The sequence below is a fragment of the Argentina silus genome (genome assembly GCF_951799395.1).
Source record: "Argentina silus genome assembly, chromosome: 7".
NCBI lineage: Eukaryota > Metazoa > Chordata > Actinopteri > Argentiniformes > Argentinidae > Argentina > Argentina silus.
Genome location: NC_139661.1, coordinates 17,015,422 through 17,029,110, shown reverse-complemented (window position 1 = coordinate 17,029,110; position 13,689 = coordinate 17,015,422). Strand labels below are relative to the sequence as shown.

At 43.1% G+C, this 13,689-nt stretch overlaps 2 protein-coding genes across 2 annotated transcripts; both read right to left on the bottom strand.

The window, feature by feature from the left end:
• Positions 1 to 381: 381 nt before the first annotated feature.
• arrdc3a (arrestin domain containing 3a) lies at positions 382 to 9,414 on the bottom strand. The gene is made up of 8 exons (XM_083673815.1): positions 8,928 to 9,414; positions 6,395 to 6,476; positions 6,090 to 6,237; positions 5,244 to 5,346; positions 4,760 to 5,016; positions 4,019 to 4,181; positions 3,610 to 3,752; positions 382 to 3,338 (listed from the first exon to the last, which is right to left on the bottom strand). The coding sequence occupies exons 1-8, from the start codon at positions 9,205 to 9,207 to the stop codon at positions 3,270 to 3,272; spliced, it is 1,245 nt and encodes a 414-aa protein (XP_083529941.1). The 5' UTR covers positions 9,208 to 9,414; the 3' UTR covers positions 382 to 3,269.
• Positions 9,415 to 10,720: 1,306 nt separating this feature from the next.
• Positions 10,721 to 12,244, bottom strand: LOC310807475 (uncharacterized protein; the record flags this gene model as incomplete). Its single annotated transcript, XM_083673971.1, has 2 exons — positions 10,721 to 11,759; positions 11,878 to 12,244. The coding sequence occupies 2 exons, from the start codon at positions 12,242 to 12,244 to the stop codon at positions 10,837 to 10,839; spliced, it is 1,290 nt and encodes a 429-aa protein (XP_083530097.1). The 3' UTR covers positions 10,721 to 10,836.
• Between the last annotated feature and the right edge of the window lie 1,445 nt (positions 12,245 to 13,689).

Here is a 13,689-nt window from a genome sequence, read left to right as displayed (position 1 = left end):
AGAAAATAATAAAAAATAAAGAAAAACCATTGAATGAGAAGGTGTGTCCAAACTTTTGACTGGTACTGTATATATAACCCCCCCCCCCCCACACAAATAAATAAAAATAAATAAATAAATGCAGCAGTACTGCCTTGGCTCCACTGATGCAGAGCCAAATAAAATTGATTTCAGGCTACTTGGAGAGGAGACCATTTTTGCTTCACTTCAAACTCATGTGCTGATGTTTGATGGTCTGTAGTAAAGAAAATGGGCTCTCAAATGTGTTGGTGCCAATTTGAGGAAAACAATACTCTGAGGAAATTGTTATTTGTACAGTATCATATACTAGAATCAATCAATGCCATCCACCAGAAAAACAAGGTTTGCCACAAGAGTCAATTTCAATTTTGAACAAAAGTTTATTCAACTCAAAGGAAGAACTAGACAAAAGGTTAAAATCATTCCGAACATGTATTCATACAATACCTATATATGATCATGATCAACAAACTAAAAAGACAAAGAAGAAACTAGTCATACAAATTGTGAAATAAAACAAATAATTCAAATGAGTAATATTGCACTTTGTTTCTAAAACATTTCACTTCCCCTCTCGCATATTTTAGCATTTTAGTTCCCGACTTCACCAGTCAGGAGTTTAGCTTCAACACTGGACTACACTAAGGCCCAAGCAATGGACTATGGAATTGACCAACCTGAAACAGATTTAAGCTTATTCATTGTATTATTTAGCTTGATACAGATTCCCTAAGATAAAATCGAAACGAAAAACAAACATAACAGAAAAAGAAGATATAAGTGAAGAGAGTGATTTTATCTTAGAATAGCGGTGTAGTCCATTAGTTATCTAAGATGTATTCAGTCGGGTCGGGGGTGGGGGTTGGGCAGGGGGGTTAGGATTAGAGTTAGGGGGGCTGGTCTACAGCTGTTGTTCCCGACATCTGAGGAGAAACTAACTAAACTGAATAGGGGTTGTTTGACTGGAAAACAAAACATCAATGCCCAAGTACATAAACTAGCCCAGTTGTCACAAATCTGCTCTGGACAAACACACAATCAAAGAGGTTTGTCCAGGGATCGTCATATCAAACACTAGCTTTAAAAGGACTATTTTTTTCTCTTCCCTTTTTGTCCCTTTGAAAAACATTAAAGGACTCGTACATATAGACAAACAAAAAAAAGAACAAAAGAGTAAGGTATATTATTTAGACACTCGATAATGAATATCGTAATTAGGTCAGTTCTGTGTCAAGGCCACTAAGATAAGATCACTTTAATTCGAAGTTGTCTGTTACTGTTAGAAGCTGTATTCTTATAGTTGCTAGCAGGATCTTGGTAGAGCACACACAAACACACATACACATACACATACAAACATGTGTCAGCTACAACTGTAAAAAAAAAAAAAAAAAAAAGTTTAAAAAGATTAAATAATGCATTCCAACACAAACACTGCTTGACTGAATTTTTCCATCAGGAAATGACGTGGTTACCAAACGTCTTCCAGACCTTCACCATGAACGCTATGTTTTAATTTTATTTTATTTTTCTTATCAAAAAGTGCTTCACGTTGTCGACGATGTTAAACCTCCACTCTAGCTGGCCTAGCTGCTGAATGAGTTTGAAAACCAATGTATTACTCATGTCAACCTATACAACTACTTGTTCTTGGCCAGTCTGAGTTGAGCTTTAGCAAGGTCAGACTCTTCCCCAGCATGTAGTCTAGCTGGGTGTTACTCCTGTCTCATCTTTAGAAGCAGGTCACATCACGTCAAGTTTTATTTTCTGTTCTTTTTTTTCTAGCATTTTGGCTTCACTGGTCTGGAAAATCAAACAGTTGGTGGATGAATTCGGCAAGTGCAGCAGGACAAAAAGGGAATGTCGTTTGTCTTAGAAAACCTTGCTACTCTGTGTGTGTGTGTGTCTTCTCTCTTGTTTTGGTAGTATTACTTAAAAACTCCTTTCACTATTTCACAAACAGTGCAATTAAAACAAAACTGAGACAGTGCTTTTTTAGGCAGTATATAAGCCTGCGTTGCTCTGTGCTGTGAGTAGAGGGGCTGCAGACGTTGAGGTCGAGTGGGCATCCTAATATCTTCCACCCTTTCTGTCTCACACTAACACACACACAAAGACAGACACACACACACACACACACACACACACGCACACACGCTTTATGCACAATTTGAGTGGTAAGTGCTCGCCTATGGCTCCTCTACTCCAGGGCAAGGGCAACATAAACACAAAGCAAACAATGATTGGCTTAAAGGCATTCTAAGTTTGGAACTAAAATAAAAAGACAGACATAGCGAAACAGAACCAAAAAAGAAAGGAAAAGCCACACTTGGATCCAAGCTGAGGAGGCAACAATGAGAGCTTCAGGATGAAGAGTGTGCTGCTGTTTTGCTTTTATAGTCCAGCCTACCAGACATTAAGGATATGTCATAAGGAAAAAGAACATGTTAAAACAGCTTAAACAAGGTCAGTGCATTGTTTTTGTCCTTTTCAATCTTCCTTCTCTCCAATTATGTTCTCTGCGTTGTTCAAAGTTGTGCGGATAAGGAGTCTAGGAGTTAACTCAGTTAAGCCTACAGTCTCTTTATAGTCCAGCGTATTACGAGGCTGAGAGAAAAAAACAACTATTAGTGATTTTTTTTTTACTTTCTAAATGGAGCCACACAACTCAAGCAAAGAATAACATGTGCAAAAAAAAATCCCAAAGGAGGCAGGAGGAGGCTAGTCTTTGCTCCGTTGTTGACTGCTGCTGAGCTCTTTCAGACTTGTGGTTATAATATCATTATCTCTTCTTGCTGTTGTCTTCTTTCTCTGCTCAGGTCTGGACACGATAGTTCTGCTCTGAGTCAGAGCCATGTCCGTATGTGCCGTGGGAACAGAAGAAGAAACAGGTGGTAAAGAGAGCTATAGGCCAGCAGGACCCCGGCACACATCATCAGCATCACTCTGCCAGGGCCTGTCTCCACTACAGGGGGTTCTCACAGGTTAGGTGTGTTCCCTCCGCCCATCCCTGGGGCAGGCGGACAGGAAGGGATCCCCGGCGGTGACTTCCTGTGCCTCTCACTGGGAGGGGGAGGGGCTTTGTACACGCACCCGCGGTATGTCCGTGTCTGTTTGTTTGTTTGTTTATTTGTTTGTTTTTCTCTCGACGTCGACGGCGGAGTGCGAACGCTGTCGCCGGGAAGATAAACAAAGCTGAGCTTGACTTGAGGAGGTTGAACGCCCGTGGCGTGGCTCCGCGGTTTCCTTCAGCGTGATGGACAGGTGTCAGGCCTGCGCTCCTCCGTCCGGCTGGCTTGATCAGGGTTAGGATCAATCTGGAGGGAGAGCAAAAAGAGGAAGCGACACTTTAATCACCGGAAGACTTCTTGACAAAATGTCAAACTTAATTTCAGTATCGGAAAATCCAGTCAGCATCGGAAATCCAATCAGGAGCAGTTGAATAGGGCAGCATCTAGCTTCAATGTATTCACTAACTGCAGAATGTAAAGTACCAGTTTAGTTTGGTTGATTCATGCTTATTGGGGACAGTCCTACTATGTGGTGGCAGGCCTACGATTAGCATACTGTTGTTATGCTGATACATACCTCAGAGTAGAGTGGAGGGGGCTGGAAGCGGAACTCCTGGATATAGGCAAAGAGTGGTCCCTCAAACTCATCCCTGGCTGAGGTGACGTCCAAGCCGCTCTGCCTCTGCTCCTCTGTCACAATCTCTGCATAGCTCGGTGGTGCTGAACAGAAAGAAAGAAAGAAAGAAACACATGTCAGCATTGGAGCTGGCATTCAAGCGTGGAACTGCAACTGAAGTGTACGCAAACTACTATGATTCTCAAGTTCTCTTGGATGAAAGTGTCTGGTGTATAAACTAGTAATATGGTCCATGGGAGGTCAGTGTTGGATCGCATAATGACGGTTGAGAGGTTCCATTGGAGATGAGTGTGATAGCATGGTGGTGGTGGTGGCGTTGGAGGTGGCGGTCCAGAGAGTGTCTGCCTACCTTCAGGTCTCTCGGGCAGAGCCATGCCCAGCCAGCTCATGGTCATGCTGCACTGGCTGCTGACACTGGAGGTGCGGCTGCCGAAGGGGTGCAGGGGGATGGTTCCGATGACCAGAGGCAGGTTGAGGGACAGGTTCATGGCACCAGGGATGTCCACGTACACCTGGAGAAGCAGGAACAACAGAGAGGTTAGGTTAGTAAGCCTCTCACTGGGAACACCCAGACCCCTTCCTCAACGTTCTAGATTATATGGTCATGGAATGCAGTGGGGTGAGTTCCATGGTTGTATAATATCTGGGTTATCTTATGAGGCGTTCCACATATGCAAGGAGAAGCCTGGAGCCTGGAGCAGTCAGTTCCCAGGGTAAAGATGTCATTAACATGTCCAGGTAAGGTGTTGCCCCAGATATTCTAGGCTGATCCTCTTAGCAGCGTACGGAGAGAACACCTGGTGCAGTCTCAGTGACAGTGTCATGGCTGCCTACGTCACAAACCTTCACTGGGAGAGATAATAGCCTAGAGCTCTCCAGGAACATGAGGGTTCTTGAAAATGACCCAAATATAAAATAGTTCCTTGTCACATTGTACATCACTGAAGCCTACTTTGAATAGTTTGACAGTAATTGTACAGCAGTGTATGAGGCTGTGTGTGTGTGTGTGTGGGGGGGGGGGGGGTGGAGGAAAATGAAAGGGTAAGAGAACAAAAGAGGAGAGTCCTTCAGATCGAGTCGCCCCACTCACCATGAGAGAGTACTCCACCCTGATGATGCTGCAGTCCAAGATGGAGGGGGAGACGGGTGGGATCTTCAGCATCTTCCCGCTCCACGTCTCCGTCTTTCCCGAGGACAGAGACTCTCCTCTGAGGTTGGCCACTAGCTGTTTCACCTCCTTCATCTTCCCTTTGGCGTAGAAGGTCTGTGTTTGGTAGATGGCTGCCTTTGGCACGACCATGCGAGAGGAGCAGTTCTCGATCTCGGCAAAGATCTGAATCGACTCTCCTGCAGGGACAAAAGAGAGAGAGAGAGAGAGAGAGAGAGAGAGAGAGAGAGAGAGAGACAACAGTGGTTTAGTCATGTTCGTCAGTCAATCAAGAGATCATTCGGATGTCTCCATCAAACAGAATTCTGCCAGCCACCACTTTCAGGCTTTAATCGACAAGAGCACAGGTGCCCTAATCTAATCAATTCAAGTGGAAGAGTGTTTTTGTTTTGTTTTTTCTCCTTACCTGGGGTATATCCCTTCCTTTCGATTTTGGCACTGAGGGAGATTGGACCTGAGGTACAGAACCAGCAGCATAATGTCTTGTCTTTCGTGCCTGCCTGTGGTGACTGAAGAAGAGAAAACAAAAAAAGGATTACGTTACGAAATCTTTCTTGTGTTGATACCTCTGTTCACAATCAGGCCTTGGGCATGAAAAAAGCTTCTTGCGTGAGATCTTGGCCTACTGCCAGAAACTGTGGTGACAGTTTTAATGTATGTCAGGCATACAGCACAGCACCTGTCAAAAACAGGGAGGGAGAAAACTGCTTTTCGTTTCGTTCCCCGAGGATATGTCAACACATTCAAGTAATAATCACAATTAAGTGGCTGCCAATGTACATTGAAGAACATTTAATACACCTGTATTTTCACACACCTAGAATCAGTCCTTAACTTGGAACATGGACATAAACTCTTTAGTTCTATATTCTGTAGGTCTATATTCTTTATATCATATAAACTTAAGTTGAAATTGTCTTTGTTAGATATTAAACTGATACTGTTCACTAGTATCCTCTTTGCTTTGGGGTCAACTGGTGAAGCACAACTGAAATGGGTGAAATGCATATTCTATTACCTCAACACCACAGAGGACCCGGTAGAAACTAGACCAAATCTGATTTAAAATGAATGAGAATGAACAAGAGTGTGCTGGCCAATTCGTCCTAAATTTGCCCATCAATTACCAAACTATGGTCATGCTGTTGAACTCTTGAGTGTATTATAAGGGATCACACAAAGAACTGCTGTCTGACCAAACCCACATAAGACAGCACCCTCAGTGCACCAAGAGAGATCTCTGGAAGCTCACCAGCAGCAAGGGAGTGTTGATGTCGATGTGTTCAAAGACAGTGAATTCCTTCTTGGTCTTCATTGGCAGGAGCCATGGCCTGTGCAGCTCTGCCTTAACCCAGTATCGCACACTGCCATGTTTCCCTTCAAAGGAGGTAGCCAGAGGTCTGGAGGGGGGAGAGGGGAGACACAACAGGGACACAACTAGGTCATTAAAGAGGGACGTCCACAGCACAGTTAAAGACAGACACAAGGGTATTCAAATAAAAAAAACTTTGTTCTTTCATCTTTCTGTTGATTAAGTATTCAAGAATGGGCACTCACGTCTGTGGAAGCTCAAGGCTGAATGCATACTCGTGTCTTCCTGAAGGGATAGTGGTGAGACCTTCTTCTGAGTTGTCATCATCTGAAACAAAAGAAGGACAATATTCCATATACATGTATACTATACCTGGGAAATGTGCTATGATGGCACCTGAATAATCACAACACAGAGGAACAAAGAAGACAATAAAGCTCATACTTGTTTTCAAAATATATTTAGAACACTTTGAAAAAAACAAAACATGAAAAGCATATTATATGAGAATGTACATGTCAGAAAACCCCTTTGAAACTGTGAATGTGAAATTATGTACTCTGATAAAAGAATCCCTTTGTCACTGGAAAAAAACACATCTAACCCACTTAGGAAAAAACATCAAGTATGGAACATTAACCCATTTTTTGGTACAAATAGTGTACGTTATTTGCATTGAACACATCAAATAGCATTGATACAATAATCTAGAAATGCAGATTCATTTGTCATATTCATAATAGAAAAAGCGGCTCAGTTTCATTATTTGCTCCAAATATGCAGTTATTCTTTGTGTATTGGGTGTGGGGTTGTTTTTGCAGTTGCATTATTACGCATTAGATGATTAGTAATAATATACGTGTATAGTTTCTTTACATATACCCTTTATGCTATTTCAATGCCTAGCGGCGGAACGGGTGATCAGTTTATGCCAGCTCAGCACTCCCTCCCAGTCTAAGCAGCGGCAGAGCCGTGGTAAACAAGTGCCGAGCTGTCACTCAAAAGCAGACTCGAGCAGGAGAAGACCGGCCTAAACCGGAGCGAGCAGCTTCCCCAAGCCGGTCTCTATCATTACGCATTCACTGTGCGGCATTCAGTCGGGGGCTCAACCTAACCTGCTCACTCTCAGGGACAGCCCCCTAAAGACCTGACGCGTGTACTGCAGCATGGACCGCAGACAATTTTGCCCATTCATTATTACACGTGAGAAGATTGTTACAGACAGAGAGAAGGGACACATCGCTAATGAAAAGAGGACAGACAAAGAAGCAAGTATACCAATCACACCTTTATTAAGCTTAATCTCTCCTTACAAACACTACATACATAATTTCAATCATAATTGTGAACCAACAGAGAAAGGCAGAATTAAGGCCATTACAGAGAAACCGAAACAAACAAACTAACAATTGACACCAATTCATAAGCAGCATGCAAGTGGGTACATTTATAATTCCCCATATACATAGATTTACTTTTTTTTTTATTTTTTTTTTTTTTTTTTTAACCAGAAAGATACAGATTACAGGCTTAAAATAACCGTTCAGGGCATGCACTGATGGTCTATGGGAACATACAGCAAAGTTACAATTCCAATAGGCTATACTGTACAAATAATATCATACATTTCCACCCAGCACTCAGCTCGATTCTCGGACTGACCTTTCTGTCCAACCAATTGACAGACCACCTACCTTAGCAACAGGCTAACACACCTACTACAGCAACAAGGATGACTAGACTTCCAAGTTTGAGTGAGGAGTGCAAAATTGAAATCGAACAACTAAATTCACTTTATGTAGCCGCGAATGTTGCATAATGCATTAAAATGATGCTATTCTCATTTAGGTGCAGAATTGATGCACCATTTATAGAGCTGCAATTGCTGATATTCAATTATATATGCCCAATTCAGATTCATACAAAGGCAAGAAAGAATTGATGATGCTCAAGGAAGAAGAAATGCACATTTCTTATATTGCGGCTACTTTCTAACCTTTATTGTTGCTGACAGGTCGGATACAAAGTTGCAGGCTTTTCTGTCACTTTTCTACCAAAGCATGAGGTCATTGGGCAGCACATGAGCACTTCAGCCAATCAGCGGAGAGAAAGCACAGTCCCTTCACCCCCTCACTTCCAGTTTTCTGAACAGGATTGAACCGCTTTGAACAATGGGTGGAAACTTAAGAAAAAGCTAGTGTTAAACCTGGTAGCATCGCTCGATAAAAATATATCTTTAGGTTAAATTCAAATATCTTATAGTATAGCTTTGCCCCATTGAATATTGTGCCTCGGAGGGATTGCATTTCATATAATTTCCCTAAAAAGAGTCAAGGATGGGGGGCTGTCATTCATTCTGCAATCCTGACAGATCCAACTTGATGACTTACAGAAACACTGTCTTCATATACATAACAGAAAATATATCTAAAAAAGCATATTGCAATACATAATGGCCAAATTATTACTGATTTCTTCACAGAATGGTTATGACATGTCTCAATGCGAGATAGATTCTAGGTCCAAGAAAATGATGTTGCTCTCATTCATTTGTTGAAGTGATGATCCAAATGAAAGGTAGATATTGAAAAACATGTTCTTATGGATCCTTCATCCTCATTCGTTCTGGTTATAGCCTACATTCATTCTAGTCCATTGTTACAGAGGTGGACAGCACTATCGGCTACAGCATCCCCTAACAACCGGGTCAACCTGAGCAACAAAGAGCATCACAGAAACGAAGTAATTTATATCGCTACGAATAGGTTTTCATCTTACCTCTTTCATGTCCAATCAAGATGTCTCTATGGTTTAGATATTCCACTTCTTCTGTGTAATTTTGCGTATAGGCAGTGTTGGATCCAGCATTGCGTGATTCAGTCCAACGAACTTTTGCAAATCCTTTAGCGTGGATTTTAAGAGATTTCACACGGATTTCTCCGGTGACTTCGATAATCACCCTCCCTGAGACGGAGTCCCCGCTAGAGAAAACGGGGACATTGCTGTCATTAAGACAGTCGTAGCTTACGGTGAAGCTCTTTACCTTTCCTAGCACCATGGTGGAAAAAAATGCAAATACCCTACAAATAAAGATCTATGAAAATAATTTCATAAGAAAAAAAATGCAGTATTCAAACACTGATCAGTATCTCTGCCCTGCAAAGCAGTGGGCACGATCAGTGCTTTCTTTGCGAACAGTTCATTGAGATGTGAAGGCTGAATAACAGCAGTGGATGCTGTTATCGTCCGCCCGTCTGCGCGTTGGTCTCCGGTCAAAGACAAGGAACTTTCGTCGCTCGGCTCACTTTAAGCGAGGATTTTGTGAAAAACAACCTACAGAGCATGCGCAGAACTTTAGCAGCCCCCTCCTTCCGCCTTCTGGAACAAGGGAGAGAGCAACGGCACTGGGCCAATATGACAAGTTTGGTCAAACAGCTGATAGTATTGCAAAAGCAGGCGTGCAATCAACGTGAAGAATTCACTTTTAACGGTTACTTGTTCATGCATTCGTTAATTAAACGCAAGATAACAAATCAGTGTTTGGAAAATTGCATTTATGTAGGTGTAGCCTACTGTGAGTCACTCCATCGAATGAAGCATTTCAAACGCAGGAGTGTGAGTGCAATTGACACTCTTCACAAATAAACTATTGGTAGGACCGTCTATTATTCATAATATAACAGAACGATGCACTGTTATAATGCATACTGTGTTATAGGTCAACAGACACCTGTGCATAACATACATAAAAAAGAACACTGTTTGACAATTTCAAAGAACACCACATTGCATAATCGTATTGCATAAAATCAAGATTGAAATCATAAAAACATAACATTTAGTCTGATTCCTTCGATCGAGCAGACACTGGAAGTTCAATGGCAGCCTACAACGGTAAGAAAGAGTAGGCTAGCAGACTTCAGCCACCTCGTGGCTAAAGACGCCACCTCGTGGCTATCCGGACAACCTAAACAAATGTGAGTTTGAGGACCCGACACCTGTTGCATTGGCGACACATACTCCGTTGTCACTGTAAGGACACTTAAGACAGAGTAAATACTGCAACATTATGCGTCAACGCAGGTAATTAAGAATAGAATAGTTGATGGGGGCACACAACTTGACAATTATATATTAAAGCATTACATACATAGAGTACACCTTTTCCGTTGTGGAAAATGTTAATGAGCCGTCCTGAACCTTCAAGTGCTAATGAGCACACGGCGGTCACGGTCGCCAAGTAGCCTGTATGATAATCAGATAGACATTGTATCATCATGATAATGATGGTACAGTGTAGCCATAGTTCTAGTAATATGGCGTATAGTGCATATATAGGCGTATGACTCCCACTACTGTTGATGTTTCGCCATTACACAAATACCGAATTGCCATTAAGTTTCGTCTTTATTCAGTGTGTCAAACAAGTTGGTCTCAATCTAAGAGCAGACGATCAAAACGAGCCAAATTCAAGAAGTATTCTACATATCATTAATGTGTCTCAACATATTACGTTTATTTACAGTTAAGTAGATCTAATACCAAATGATGGAAATCGTATTTCATCTTCATATAATTGTCACCTCAGCATCTGCATAAAACAGTGAATTTAGCCCCATCATCAAATCTAGCACATTGTCATGACTATTTCTGATTACGATTTGTTCTGACAAATGTTCACTTAAACTTAAACTTTTCCTGCCAATTTGTCCATGTGCAATTTTCTGTGTGTTCCAAGAGATTTTCTGTATCTGAACAGTTTCCCACACTCCGGGCAGGGAAAGGGAGCCTCCCCTGTGTGAATCAGCACGTGCTCCTTCAAGCTGTTGCTGTGGCGGAAAGTCTTAGGACACTGGGTGCACGGATAGGGCTTCTCTCCAGTGTGCAGGCGAAGGTGAGTGCGGTATGCACCGAGCTGAGAGAACTTCTTCTTGCAGTACCGGTACTCACACTTATAGGCTCTCTCCCCAGTGTGCACTGGCATGTGTCTTTTAAGGACTCCTGCCTCTTTGAAGCCCTTACCGCATTCGGAGCAGACGTACGGACGGGAGCCGGTGTGGCTGCGCTCGTGGATGCGCAGTCCCCCTGGGCTCTTGTAGCTCTTGTTGCAGACCTTGCAGCTGTACGGCCGCTCGTCGCTGTGCACTCTCATGTGTACCTTCAACTCAAAAGAATGTCTGAAGCACTTGCTACAGTCTAGGCAGGTGTGAGGCTTGGCCCCCGAATGCGTCAGGCGGTGACTCTGCAGCGCCCCCTGTTGCCTGAAGCAGCGGCCACAGTCCTCGCAGTAGTGTGGTCTCTCCCCAGTGTGGATGAGCTGGTGGTCCTTCAGGTAGGTGAGACGGGCGAAGGTCTTACCACAGTCCTGACAGGCGTGGGGACGCTCCTTGGTGTGGGTGAGCATGTGCAGCTGCATGCCCTGACTGAGCCTGAAGCTTCTCCCACACACTGGGCAGGGGAACGGGCGCACCCCCGTGTGGATGCGCCGGTGGGCAGAGATGTTGGCCGAGTTGCGGAACCTCTTCCCACAGTCCGTGCAGGAGAAGGGAAGCTCACCAGTGTGGATTAGGACATGGTGACGCAGGTGTGAGGCGCGTCGGAAACTCTTACCTGGAGAGAATAAAGGAGGAAATTGTGATGGAAAGATAATGCATCAGTCGATTTACTGAATTGCGTGCATGTCCTGTTCACATAAGCTGTTTTAATAAGTTCCTTGTAAGGAACTCACCACACTCAGTGCAGGTATGTGGTTTCTCCTCTGTGTGAATAGCAGCATGCCTTTTCAGCTCGCAGAGCCGGGAGAAGCTCAATCCACACTCCTGACAGCTGAACGGTTTCTCCCCCATGTGCTGGAGCTTGTGTGTGTCCCGGCTACTCCTCTGGCTGAAGCGCATGTTGCAGATGTTGCAGAGGAACGGCTTCTCCCGAGTGTGTGTGCGAATGTGATTGGCCAGCACTTGAGGGGTGCGGAAGCGCTTCCCACATACATTGCAGCCGCAAGGTCGCAGATCAGCGTGGGCCTCTTGCTGGTGGTTCTGCAGGACGAGGATGCCCTGGAAGACGGCGTCACAGTCTTGACAAGGGAACCTGCCCATGCTCAACAATGGTCTGTCATCTGACTTCACACTTTTCCTGACTGAGAAGAGTTGTGAGCCATTGTGAGTTTTTGCGATGATTCTCTTCTGGGTGGTTGAGTACTTGCCATTTGCTTGGACAAGCAAGGCCTCAGCATTGATTTCAGTTTTGACCATATTTGCATTTACACTCCGCCCACGTCTCAGTTTTGTTGAACCATTTGACTGTTTATTTTCCAGCTCCAGCTGATTCTCCTTCTTCAATGAGTGGAGTGCTGGGTCATAGTTAGGATGTTCACTAGGCTCTTCTTTAATATGGGAGATTTCTTCCCAATCAGACTGTTGGTCTGACCCTGTGTAAAAACAGAATCAGAAAGACAATAAGTTACTCACGCCTGACTAACAGAAACAGTAATGGCATGGACCATCTGACCTGATAGATAGCTAATTCATTTAGCTAGCTAGCCAGATGAACTACATCACTCAGCAACACAGTAGAAGAAGGTTGACTCTGTTTAGCAAACTAACTCAAACTAAGTTACCTTTCCGTGAGCTTGAAGGATGCCTCTTCTGTTTCTTCTTCATTTTCCTATCCTCACCATGAGCCACTGTATCGTGCACACTGTTTGAGGAGCTACAGAGAGGGATTTGCTCAGCGTGTACAGATCTTGTTTTGTTTTTTTATGATATTGAGTCGGAAGTCTTATTTTTTTCTAATTAAAAGTCATATGGTCTTTGTGTAGCAAAAACACATGGCTGTAAGACTGTGTTTTGTAATCCTTTTCGACAATTTTCTTCCGCTTGAATACAAAACACATGACTATCAAATAAATTCCTTGGAAAATTGACATCTAATGTGTCTCAAGATTAGGTTTCAAACGAGAGATCTCTTATTATGAAAGGCTTAACCCGGAAGTATTTTTGTAGTCCGTCCAAATGGAGGTGTGTTTTTCGTTGCTATGCAACCATGTCCCCAAGTGTAGACGCCAAGCAAGTAGGAGAGCGAGGGAAACACTTGGCTCTGTATAAACAATCGGAGGTTGAAGCTAAGATTTACAGTTTGTTGCTATTTTACTCTGAAGGTAATAATAATAACATTATATAAATGAGCAGCGGTTTTATTTGTGTTTGGCTATATTAAGTTGCGTAGTTTGCGTAGTTAAATCAGTGCAGCTTGCAAAATACTTCGTTGTTGCTCCCAAGTGGCTTGACCTGTGTGTGTTACTAATGGTTGTTGCCCTCTGGTGAATTGTTTCAGTAAAGATAAACAAGTTAGATAGCTATTTAACCAGTTACTATAGGAGTGAAACAGTGAATCCTTCATAGCACAGAAAGTAGGCAAACCTAGTGCTGTTGCTGGGAGTGGTGGATAATTCAGTCATATAGCTAGCATAAGCTTACATACAACAGTTTCTGAATTTCTGTACTGTCGTCATACTTTCATCTCTCCTCACATTTCATCACCA

What these genes read in the sequence shown, in the direction of transcription:
- arrdc3a (XM_083673815.1), bottom strand. Translation starts at nt 9,207, where the DNA reads ATGGTGCTAGGAAAGGTAAAGAGCTTCACCGTAAGCTACGACTGTCTT. An exon ending in CTTGATTGGACATGAAAGAG is followed by an intron (nt 6,477 to 8,927) that starts GTAAGATGAAAA and finishes CTTTTGTTTCAG; the next exon opens with ATGATGACAACTCAGAAGAA. An exon ending in TCAACACTCCCTTGCTGCTG is followed by an intron (nt 5,347 to 6,089) that starts GTGAGCTTCCAG and finishes TCTCTTCTTCAG; the next exon opens with TCACCACAGGCAGGCACGAA.